This window comes from Macrotis lagotis, chromosome 4 (genome assembly GCF_037893015.1).
Source record: "Macrotis lagotis isolate mMagLag1 chromosome 4, bilby.v1.9.chrom.fasta, whole genome shotgun sequence".
Taxonomy (NCBI): Eukaryota; Metazoa; Chordata; class Mammalia; order Peramelemorphia; family Peramelidae; genus Macrotis; species Macrotis lagotis.
The window spans coordinates 153,704,640-153,717,806 of record NC_133661.1 but is presented as its reverse complement, the minus strand read 5'-3'; the positions used below and the strand labels follow the sequence as shown (position 1 = coordinate 153,717,806).

Below are 13,167 nucleotides of genomic sequence, written 5' to 3'. Positions count from 1 at the left end.
TGAATGATAAAACAAGAAGGAATCTTTTAAAATTATCTTCCTTATTTTTCTTTTACTAAAAGGCTGTGGGAAAAAACCAGGAGTTAATCTTTCTAGACTTTGCTTATGAGTAAAATAGTGAGGTAGAGAAATAATAGTTAAAAAACAAATTTTGGAGATCTGAGAAATTTTATTTTAAAGTTAGGTTAGGAAATTATAGTTGCAGTATAAAGTGTAGGAGTTATACCATATGCTTGTAATTCTGTGAATCTTACAGCTGCACTACAAAGTTTCAAATGTTTAGAAAATAGATATTTGCCAAAAGTGTAATTACATTAATCAGAATGGAAATTAATTTAGTACATGGTAGGTTTCTATAAAAAGGAATAAGAATATATCCTGGAAGTGTTCTAAAGATGGTGATAAGGGGATTAAACTGGTTTGGAGTTTTTTGGTTTTGTTTGAGTCCCTTAGTCTTTCAGTGATAGCCTACTTTAAAAACTTTAAAAGAATACTGTGATTCATACAAAGTCTAATATGTATGGCAGTCAATAAATTATATAGTAGGAGACAAGAACTTGTTCTTCAGAATCATCAGAGATAGCAAACTAGAAAAAATTGCTGAAGGTTATTTAGATAAACAAATGCCATTTTCATCATATAGCATTAGTAAAAATATACTCATTAGGAGATAAAAAAATGAAAAAAATTACACCTTAAAAATTTCATGGTTTAGACATATAATACTGACTCTTCAGCCAATTGAAACTCTCTTTGAACTGTTATCTGCTATTTGTTTTTCTGAAAAATATTTGCTGTCATGAGGAAAACACCAGTACTTTATTTTTTCACAGTACAACAGAGACCCAGAGAAGATGAATTAATGGATCTAGCAATGAATGACTATGATTTTAACTCAGGAAAGAGATTGCATTTAATTGATATGGAAATCCAGGAGGCATTTTTATGTTTCATGGCCTCTATATTAAAAGGTTACAGGACATACTTAAGACCAATAACACAAGCCCCATCTGAGACAGCCACAGATGCAAGTTCCCTTTTTGAGCTACAAGGTGAGTGATTCCATTTTACTATCTTACAGTTTTGGCTCTTTAGCAAGTGAGTTATATGAATGATTCACTTTTTCAGTGTATACTTTTTGTTTTTTGTTTTTGCAAGGCAATGGGGTTAAGTGCCCAAGGTCACACAGCTAGGTAAATTATTAAGTGTCTGAGGTTGGATTTGAACTCAGGTCCTCCTGACTCCAGGATCAGTGCTCTATCCACTGTGCCACCTAGCTGCCCCTCAGTGTATACTTTTAACCATTCTATATTTAATTCATTTTTTTAAGATTAATATTTAACTTCCTCAGATGTTTGATTGCACATAAATTGGTAAAAACAAGCAAAAGAATTAGTTTAAATAGTAAATGAGCCTTAATAGTACATAATTGTGTGTGCTTAGTACTTAAAAGAAAATTTGTGAAAAATATAGAAGTCGCTTGCTTTAAAATTTAGACTGTTTTTGGATAGAGCTATAATTTCCTTGGCAAAGCGAACATTCTGTGTGGAAACTCCCTCCATACTTATTACAACTTATCTTCAAATTATGTTGTTAGAGTTTCCTGAGTATACTGAGAGACTTAGTTACTTTTCTAAGTTTATACAGCTAGTACATTACAGGAGCAAGACTAGAACAAAGGTCTTCTTGATATGAAGACTTGGCCCCCTCTCTTTCCACCATCTACTGACTTCTGTCTGCTCCCTCTAAAAATATATATGTGAAAAATGAATTTTAAAGAGGAATAGTACTTCTCTTTTTAAAAACAACATAAAGGAATCAAATAAAATAATTTGAGAAATTTATAGGAATAAGTTCTCTGTATCTTCACATTTAATTGTTTATATACTTACAAATTAGAATTATATGTGCTACATTCTGATAATTTTTGTGCTTGCTTAATAGGATTCTTAAAAAGCCGGGATCGTTCCCATCAAAAATTCTATAACATGATGACCAAAACACAAATGTTTATTCGATTCATTGAGGAATGTTCTTTTGTCAGTGACAAAGATGCAAGTCTGGCATTTTTTGATGATTGTGTAGACAAAGTAAGTAATACTATTATGGCAACTTTCATCTACAGAGGAGCTTTATTTTGGGTTATAAACTTCATGAGTAAACAAACCAGCCAGAATTTCATTTACTAGATGGTTTGGGGTTTTGGTTTTGTGCTTTGCTTTGTTTGAAATAAATTAGTCATTCTGTGGGGTCAATATAGGTATCATTGGGCTTATGGAAAAGAAGTTTCAATGAAGATGATTTTAAACAAATGTTGTCATTGACTTTCCATGATAATAATTGTTCTTTTAAGAAAGTCTACTAATAAATTGATTTGAAACCTTTTCCTCAGTAATAGTTCAAATAGTAAATGACCTCATGGCATGTTATAGTAGATAGTGTGCTAGCAGTGTTTGATAGATTTCCACAGATTTCTATTCTTTTCCCTTTTTTTCTTTTCATTTGCAAAGAATAACAAAGTTATAATGCCAACTCTTACTTTCCTTGTTGAGTAATGAAATATATTCTGTTTTGTATTCTAGCTGAAAATTTCTTAAATTTCTAAGCATCATAGGTTAGAATTAGGAAGTCTAGTTCAAACTCCTCATTTTGCAAAAGAAGAAACTGAGACCTAGGGTGTTAAAAATGGTTTACCCAAGGTTGCAAAGCTAATAATGGTAGTTCCTGACTCCCTGCCCATTATTCTTTCTTTTACAATTGGTAATCTTAGGGCTTTGGATAATGCTAAATTTGAAATTCCTTTTAAGATAGCGAACACCTATTGTATTATTTTACCAAATCAACAAGTCCCATCTATAAAAGGGTAATTCATTGTCTTAAAAAATAATGTTGGGGCGGCTAGGTGGCATAGTGGATAAAGCACAGGCCCTGGAGTCAGGAGTACCTGGGTTCAAATCCGGTCTCAGACACTTAATAATTACCTAGCTGTGTGGCCTTGGGCAAGCCACTTAACTCCATTTGCCTTGCAAAAACCTAAAAAAAAATAGTAATGTTGGATTATACTTTTTAGAATTTAGCTGCTTTATTAATATTCAAAGATTACTGAAGTAGTGAAATGCATACCCAAAGCCCTTAACAAAATTTTTGATTCTATTAAGTTGTAAGACAAATTGGAAATTTGGCCTATAGGTCTAGTTCCATAACTGTGAAATGAAGCATTATTGTAATATTTTGATGCATTTTGTGGTATAACTATAAAAGGATTTTTTTCTACAGAAATGGTGTTTCTGTAGACTTGATCCTACATATTGCAATATATATCTGAGACATTTATAAAGATCACCTTAAAGATTCATTTCCACAAACAAGGTATTCATTATAACTAACTATAATTGGTGTTATAGTGGAGAAAGGAAAGGGAACTTTTTTAGTCTTGTTTTATTTTTTAATGGTTTATGTTTCTAGAGTTAGAATTGGAAACATAAAGTGCAAATACAGAATGTATCAAAAGCTTTGGTACAATTTTAGGTTTCATTAGCTTTAAACTGCACTAATACTTTTGAAAACATCCTGTCCTGTACTTTTTTTTAAGCATCTTGTACTACAAATATAAGACTATAGTATACATTGAAGCTCATTTTGCATAATAATTTGTCTTACTTCAGACAGTTCCAGTCTCATGAACACTGAACTTACCTATGATATACCTAGATATAGTATGATTCCTGGAAAGGTACCTTCTTTTACCCATAGAATTGTAGAGAAGTCTCACCTCTTGTGCAGGTATTTAAAAAACTCCAGTAACTATTTCCCAGGTATATCTCTCCTCCCAAATATTGTCAAATAAGAGAGATATGTTTCTACTATCTCTAGTTGTAGCTCAGTGAGTTTTCCCAAAGTCAGTATATCATTGAAATAGTATTATGTTATAGGTTAAATGATTTTGGTTGCTGACCTAGAAACCTAACCACCGTGTTTTTCTGTGAATCTTTATTATAGAAACAAATATATTCTGGTTATATAGAAATGATATTCCTGTTATCATTGGAATATGAACTTTAAATTGATTTAAATATTACCAACTACATACAGTTTCACCTTATTCTCTTTTGTGAAACATGGCATATTATACTCATGACACAGATTATTGGGTTTATGGCTATAATCTAATTGAAACAGCATTTTCTTCTGACTATATCTAACCAGCTCACAAAGAAGAAAAGTAATTATCAAAGTTGTTGTAATATACATTTTTAACTTGTGAGAAAACAGACTTTTCTAATTCTTAGTAATAGCATTCTTGATAGGGGTAAGGGTTGTAGTGGTGGTGGCGGCCGCAGCAGCACTAAGATAAACTATTTACTATTACATGTATAGTTCTACATGTATATTATATGTAGAAATCGTCTATAGTCCCATTATGTTTTTGGCCCATTGTGAATATCTTGGTTACAAATACTAAGTTTCTACTTAACAATAGATGTATTATTCATCCATATTGTGATATCATGTGGCTAAAAAATGATTCTAATTAATATTGTAGGTAACACAAGGCTTGTCATCTTACTAAGAACCTGAGAAATTTTGATCTGGGACATTAATGTACTATGTAATTAGTGTATTAGTTGACTAGGATTTCCTGAAAGTTGGTTACCTGCTGTTCACTCAACAAAAATTAATGCAGAAGATTATTGGAGTGATTGCTTAATGACTGTCAGGCCTCAGAAATCTCCAAAAAAATTTCTTCTTTGAAATATGCTGCTAGTTGTATAGTTTTAAAATTAAAATATGGCTTAAATTACAATTTTAATTCTAGACTGAAAAGAAAGATTACTTATGTAATATGAACCAAAATTATGCTTAAGCTTTTCAATAACTCTCCTTCAAAAGAATTATAGCTCATCAAGTTATAGAAAGTTTTTTATTAATTACAAATCTAAATAGTTTTGTTTATATTGTTTAAAAATGGCATTTTTTTCACTGTCATACGTGCCACAATAAACCAGAATATATTTCAGTAATTATTCTTTCTATAGTCTTCTATGTAATTTCAAGACAAAATAATTTGGTGCTTAGAGTTAAGTAGAATTTGTGTTCTCAAAAGGATAAAAATATAATACTGTGTTGTTTCTGTAGGTGTTTTAACTTTGCGTGTTGGATTCTGTATTCAGTGCTTTAAGTAGTACCTTGAAGAGATTGGGATGTAGGGTACAAATAAAGTAGAGTTAAGAAATGTGTGTATTTTATTATCATTGGTCCTGAATAATTTTAAACTTTTTAAAAAGTAACTGATTGTGCTGATTTGGGAATCAGAGGCCCCAGGTGACACTGCTTGTTATTTCTGTAACCTTTGATAAGACTATCTTTTTCAACTTCCATTTCCTCATTGTTTCTGTGTGTGTGTGTGTGTGTGTGTGTGTGTGTGTGTGTGTGTCTGTGTGTCTGTGTGTCTGTGTGTCTGTGTGTCTGTATGTGATGGGAGGAGTGGACAAGTTGATCCCTAATGTCCATTCCTATTCTAAATCTTGTAATTTTTAGGTATTTGGGGAGAAACGTAGTTCATCAATTGAGTCAGCTGAGTTAAAAAGAAATTTAAGGGACAAAATTCTTATCTCATTGTTATTCCCCTTCTTCTTTTTTCTTTCTCTGTCAACAATAAGTACTAGATCTTTGTGATATACCTAGACTCTAGTTGGAAATCTTTCTCTTTTCATACTGCCTCTTGATTTTATAAAAAGAAAATGACCAATTTTAAATGGATTTGTTGGGGAAGGGACAGACAAGGAAGCTAATCACCTGCCACAAAGTAAAATTTTCAACTCTTAAAGGTAGTCTACTAAGTTTTAGAGGAACTAATGTCAATGCCAGTCAAGAGCATACATAGACCAATAAAACAGCAGGACCTTGGAAATATTAAGGAGGAGCGATTCTTTAGTACTTATTGGTGAGATCTGAACTTAAACAGGGTACAACAGAGTCAAATCCATAAACATTACCTTGTTATCTTGTGATACTTGAAGGTGACAGCCCTTTGAGGAATGTCAAAGGATTCTACCCAGTATTCTAGGTTTTTAACATTGTGAGGGTATCCATGGAGTATAGTAGTTATCAAGCCCTTTTTTCCCTACCACCTAACCAACTTTTTTTCTTTTTCATTCATGCTTCCTTTTTTTGACAATTTTTATGCTACTTCTTGCATACAGTTCCTCTGGTAATATGCTGAAACACCTTTTGTCCACCATGTCTCCCTTCATCACCCTTTCGGTGACTTACAATTTTAATTCTTTATAGATTATAATATTTCAAGAATGCACAGCCATATATTTTCATTGGAGAACTTTTATAAAGTTTCATTTAGGACTCTTTTTAAAAAATATTTCTCTTACTATGTATATAAATATAATTTTAATACTTATTTCTATCTTTTAAGTACCATAAGATTTCCAAATAGTATTTTCAAGGCAGATGTAAATCTTATGGAAAATATGAAAACACAAAAAATGATTTTGAAAAGTATTTTAATTTTATCTTGATATGAGCATTGGAATTTTTTCTTTTTTTCTCTGACAGAGATAGATATACTTTGCAGAAGACAGAAATGTTCAGAAATGCCTTGGAAAGAGTTTATGTTTATTTTTGTAATTTTGAAATAAGTTATCAAACTTTTATTAGGTATGTTGAGAATCTGAAAAACAAGTACTTGTTTAAAAATTATGCAGAACCTAAACCTACAGTATAAAATCTTAGTAATTATAGCATGTTGTTTTGGAAGAGAAAGTGTTGTCAAGAGTTAGACCTATCTCAAGGGAAAAGTAATCAGTCGGTCAACAATGGTTTGATTGCCTTTGACTTTGGTCTGTGGTCCGGGAATTCCCTTAATCTTGGTTCTGGAACCAAGTAGACAAGGAGATAACTCATTTCAATTCAGAAAACTTATATTGGCTCCTTATGTGTATAAGTCATTGTCCTAGATCTTGGAAACACAAAGGCAGCATAACCCCTGCCCTCAAAGAGGTCGTATCTAAACTAAGCTTTGAAGGAACATTAGGATACAGTCATTCAGTATTTCTTGTTCATTTTCACATAGGCCCTCTTTTGAGGAGCTTCCCAATGTACTGCAATGACTTTGCTCAATTTCAGAGGCACTAATTACCTCAGGACTTCTGTCCACTCATTCTCTCTTACATGATTTCTCACTCCTCTGATCATAAACATCCTAGGTAATATCTTTAGGCTACTTCTAGCATTTAAATTGCTTTTAGTAATATACCTCAGCTCATTGTGTCTAGCAAACACCTCCCTGATACCTTTTAGGATATTTATAACCCTTTGCCTTCAAGAAAAATATGTTTTTGGTATATATTTCTTTTTTAAACTTCTTTAGGTAGATATGGACAAAAATGGCGAAATGCGACTTATAGAACTGGATGAATCCTTCAAAAGTGAACATACTGTTTTTGTAACCCCACCTGAGATCCCACATCTACCCACTGGTGAAGAACACCCTTTACAATACAGGTATTCAATAAGTAAGATGTATGAGTTCAAAAGAGCAGTATGATTATCTGTATTCCCTAATTTACATAAGTAAAATGGAAAGGAATGGGAATTGATCTTTAAATGGTATTAGAGTTCTAAAATCATTGATCCTTTATACTATGGTATTTTTAAATGCTAAAAAATTATAAATCTTAATACTTACAGTAGTAGGCAAATTTATAGCAAATCATTAAACAAATTAAACCCTTAACCAAACAATTTTGTGGGTTTTTTAGTATAATACCCACAAATTTGGGGAAATCTTTCATCATATAATTAGTTATACAATCAAATGTTGACGGAATTCTAAGACAAAAATTTATATTTCTATTATATTTCAGGAACATGTTAAAAATTTTTGTTTATTTCACTAAAGGTTATTTTTAAAAGATTAATCCATTTTGTGGTGTTCAGAAAGATTTTATAGTATTTTATGTTGATTGTAGGCTTGATTCTATATCTTTAATTTTCACACCATAATTTTCTTTAATTAAAAGCTCTGCTGATAAATTTGACCCTGGTAAGTTCACTAAATGCTTTAGATGCATTCCTAAGTTTCTAGTACCCAGTTAACTTAAAGTGAAAAATTTTTTTTGATTGATTAATTGGTTTAGAAATTTTTTAAAAATAGTAATAGATTTTAATGGTACAATTCAGGCCAAGACCCAGTTGAACTCTCCTGATATTCCCATCCAAAAAACTTTAGAATAACACTCAAACCAAATTTTGGAGTGGCAGAGCCAAAAAAAAAAATTCAGAGGGACACTTCTTTTTCAGATTAAGACAATTTGGGAGGTCCACAGGAAAGTCTGTAAACTGGCATAGGTGCAGATCTAGAACACGGCAAGACTACCAACAGTGGATCTTGGAGGAGGCCACAACTTTATGAGCTCTCAGCCCAGAGACAGTAAGGGTAGAGGATAGGATAACTGATTAGAGATTACAGGGTGTGCAGCTTGGTGGTGCAGTGGTTAAAAAATCAACTCTGTGATAGGAGGACCTGAGGTCAAATCCATTCTTAGACACTTACTACTTGTGTGACCCTGGGCAAGTAGCTTAACTCCAATTGCCTCCCCCTCTCAAAAAAAAAAAAGATTATAAAAATACTCTTTGTATACATAATAGTTTAGGTGTAGCTGACATCGATTGACAACTTGATAGTCCACAGGCAATTCTGGTTGGAATTCAAGTGTAGAGAGGAGCATTAATGATCAGGCACAAGGGAGCAGTTGTGTCACAGTTGGTTAGTCACAGTTCCAGGGCCAAGAGGAGTTCTAGCATTTGTAGCTGCAGGAAAGTAAGGGCCCTTCCTAGTTAAAGACTAGGAGAGCAGTGATCACATATTTCCCAGAATAACAAAACCTTGGAAGCACCTTGCAGATCCCCTTAATTAGCTCTGAAATCAAAGTCCAAAAAACCCCCAAAACTTGAAACGGTGCTTTCCCACCCCAAGGTGAACAGAGCCTAACTTTAATATAAAATTCAAAGTAAAGAAATAGGCTGGGGAAACAATCAAACAATAATAACAAAAAAGAGCTTTACCACAAATATCTACTGTAGTGGCAAGGAAGACTAAGACATAAACTTAGAAGAAGACAACATTGTGAAAACAGCTTCAAGCAAAGCCCCAAAAATGCTTATTGGACTTAAGAATAGCAAGGATTCCTGGAAGTGTTAAAGAAAAAAAATGTGGTAGAGGAAATTGGAAACAGAAATGACAGTGATACAAGAAAATGATGAAAAGTGAATTAAAAGATTGGTTTTAAAAATGTGTAAAATACTGAAGAAAATAACAGCTTTAAAAAAATTAGCATAATGGTAAAAGAAACAAAACTTCACTGAAGAACCACTTAAAAAAGCAGAATTAACCAAATGGTAAAAGATGATCCAAAATTTACTGAAGAAAATAATTCTAAAAATTAGAATTGAGCAAGGGCTAATAAGTCCATGAGACTTCAAGAAACAATAAAAGAAAGACAAAATATGGGGAAAAAAATAGACACAAATATTAAATGTCTCATTGGAAAAACAATTGACCTGGAGAGTAAATAGATCAAGAGAGATAATTTTAATAATTATTGAAGTACCTGAAAGTCAAGATCAAAAAGAGAACCTAAAAATCATATTTCAAGAAATTAGCAAGGAAAACTGCCCTAATATTATAGATACAGAGGATAAAATAAAAATTGACAAGATTCATCAATCACCTTCTGATAAAAATTCCAAAATGAAAACTCACAGGAATATTATGTAGCCAAATTCCAGAACTCCCAGGTCAAGAAGTAAATATTGGAAGCAGTCAGAAAGAAACAATCAAATATGGATTCAGGCAGGATGACACAAGATTTTTTTTTTTTTGAGGATAATACAAGATTTAGCAATTTTTACCTTAAAGAATCAGAGGGCTTGGAATTTGATATTCTGGAAAGCAAAGGAATTAGGATTACAAGCAAGAATCACCTACCCAGCTATAATTTTTTAAGGGAAAAAAATAGGTATTCAATGAAATATAGCACTTTAAAACATTCCTAATGAAAACACCAGAACTGAAAAGAAAATTTGGCACTCAAACACATGACTCGAGCAACAAACATGAAAGCATAATCATAAAGGACTCTATAGTTAAACTGTTTACATTTCTATATAGGAAGATACATATAACTGTGCACATTGGACTATAAAACTGTACATCCCCTTTTATCTAGCAATACTGCTATTAGGACCGTACCAGCAAAAAAGAATCAAAGGAAAAGAATTTATATGTACAGAAATATTTAAAGCAATTCTATTTGTAGTAGCAAAGAATTGTAAATTGAGGGAATACTCATCACTTAGGGCCTGGCTGAACAAGTTGTGTTATTAGTTGTGATGGAGTACTATTGTGCTGTAAAAAATAATGAGAGAGGGTGGTTTCAGGAAAATGTGGCAAGACATATATGAATTGATGCAGAGTAAAATGAGAAGAATGAGGAGCTCATTGAGCACAGTAACAGGAGCATTGTTATTGTGATCAACTATGAAAGACTTGTCTATTCTGATCAGTGCAGTGATCCAAGACAGTTCCAAACAACTCATGATGAAAAAAAATGCTATCCACCTCCAAAGAGAAAACTGATAAGCTTTTGAATGCAAAATGAAGCATAATTTTCTTGTTTTATTTTTCTAAATTTTGTTTTGTGATAACCTGATATGGAAATATGCTTTGCAATAGTTCATATCTACAATAGTCCACATCTACTGTGAATAAACAGTGTATACACATAGTATTCACAATGGGTAAAGAAGAGTTGGAGGGAGAAAGATATGGCATTTAATTTTAAAAAGAAAAAGTAATTTTAAAATTTTAAAGAAAAATATGCTGAAAATAATAAACTTTTTAAAGAAAGAAAATGTTATAACTTTCTGGTCATCAGCTATTACTAGTTTTCCTTTATTCTCCATTTATAATACCATTTCAGGTTTACATCATATTTTTCTTTTTTTAAGAGCTCAAAAATATTTCACTATATTTTTATCTCAATTAGTCTTACATATTTTTTTTCTATTGAAAAGAGCTTTTTGGGGGAAAGATCTTCCCTTTAATTGTTATAAAATCTGTTTGAAAGCCAGGTAGCAGAATATAGAATAATTTCCTTATTTAGGCGGAGAAAAAATGGAAAAACAGAAGTATTCATCAAAACCTGCAAAAGTCAGAGACTTACTTATCCCCAGTCTAGGGGAAAGAGAAAGGAACAAGCATTTATATAGGGCTTACTGTGCACCAGGCCCTGTGGTAAGCACTTTATAAATATTAGCTCATTTTATTCTTGCAGATGAGAAAACTGAGGTTAAATGACTTATGAAGGGTCCCCCGGCTAATGAGCATCTAGGACTGGATTTAGATTCTTCCTCTTGACTCAGTCCTAGAGCTGTATACACTGGGCTATCTAGCTACTTTTAATTCACCTTCATTTCTCTATAAGTGTTATGATTTCTACCACTGTTGTTTGGTTTTTTTTTTTCGCAAAGCAATAGAGTTAAGCAACTTGCCCAAGATCACACAGCTATGTAATTATTAAATATCTGAAGCTGAATTTGAACTCAGATCCTCCTGACTACTGGGCCCATGCTTTATCCACTGCACCACCTAGCTATCCCCCTCCTATTGTTCTTTTTCCAGTTTTCAAAGATAGTTGAAACATTTCCATAATATTATGAGTCTTCATAAAAATGCCTCTCATTTCCTACTTGAACATTTATTCTACTATTGAATGAAGTCATGAGAAGAATTTATTAAGTACATGCTATGTGCAAAACACTTCTTCATTCAGGGAATACAAATAAAAAATCAGAAAGTAATAGGAGGGACAGTGCCTAGGGGCAAGTGTCTTTTGTCTATTTTTCTACAAAGACATACAGGTGATGAGTGCAGCCATAGGAAAATCACTTTGATTTCCCCTTGTGGTATGTGCATATTAGCAGGTTGGAAAATGACCAGGATGAAGATAAGGTTGTATGGACCCTGGAAATTCAGAACTAGGGGTGGTCTACTTCTTTTGAGATGTGATTTCCAGGTCAGTTCTGTAGGTGGAGAAGTGCTAGTTCTTTGTATTATTTAACAGTATAACTTTATTCTCTGATTTCTTCATTTGAAGTAATATACCTTGGTCATTTATTTTTTCTATTGTTATATCTGATTCTGCTGCTACTCTGTGTTTGTGTTGCTGGTATGATATTAATATAACTTTGATATGTCAGCTCTGGCTACCAAGCTGGAAAGGAAGGGGGAAAAATAAATATCTACTCTGTGCCAGCTAGGCTCAGTGGGCAGAGCTCTGGGTCTAGAGTGAGGAACACCTAAATTCAAATCTGACCTATGACACTAGCTATGAGACTTTGGGCAGATCACTTAACCTATGTTTGCCTAATCCATTAGAGAAGGAAATAGTGCCACTCTAATCATCTAAATACCAACAATAATAACAGGGGCCAGGTTGAGGTCTTTACAAATACTATCTCTTGTCACCCTCACCACAACCTTAAGGAGTCCAAAAAGAGGGCCAGCAACAGATTGTCCATATGTCATTTAAGGACCAGCCTAGTGAAGTTCAGAGAAGCTTATTACCAAGTTGGTCACAAGACAGTATTTTTTTGATCAGAACTTACATTAAGGCTTAGAGAGGAGGCACAGTTTGATGGTGTGGACAGTTTCCACATTAATGAAATCACAACATCTTTGACCTATTGAAGTAACCTGTTAAGTTGTCCATCTGTCTTTCCCTTTTTCTTGTTGGTAGTGGTTTACTTAAGTCTGAAATGTTTTGTGCAAATAGTAGATACTAGTGGATGCATGCTTGCTAATGGAGATCAATTCTTCCCTGTCCATATGCAGAGAGAAGGTAACTTACATAGAGATTCATGTGTGTGTACATACACAAATGCATGGAAGCATATAAGCACATACAGAGTGTGACTACAACATAAAGAGATTTAGCTCTATAAGGTATTCAGAACTCAACTCACATTTATTTATCTTACATTTATTTAGTGCAGGATCTGCACAAACTGTTGGTAATAGAAAGACAAACAAAATGATTCACATCAGGGGTAGAGGACTTCTATTTAATCAGTAATATAAGAAAATTACTC

The 13,167-nt window shown here is 32.8% G+C and overlaps 1 protein-coding gene across 10 annotated transcripts in view; it reads left to right on the top strand.

The window, feature by feature from the left end:
* The window catches only part of DENND4A (DENN domain containing 4A), a 152,786-nt gene that overhangs the window by 105,607 nt on the left and 34,012 nt on the right, over positions 1-13,167 (top strand). For all 10 annotated transcript variants that reach the window (XM_074234435.1, XM_074234431.1, XM_074234426.1 and 7 more), the window contains 3 exons: positions 834-1,052; positions 1,945-2,090; positions 7,385-7,518. In XM_074234435.1, the coding sequence (XP_074090536.1) occupies positions 834-1,052; positions 1,945-2,090; positions 7,385-7,518 (499 nt within the window). The remainder of the gene's footprint in view (positions 1-833; positions 1,053-1,944; positions 2,091-7,384; positions 7,519-13,167) is intronic.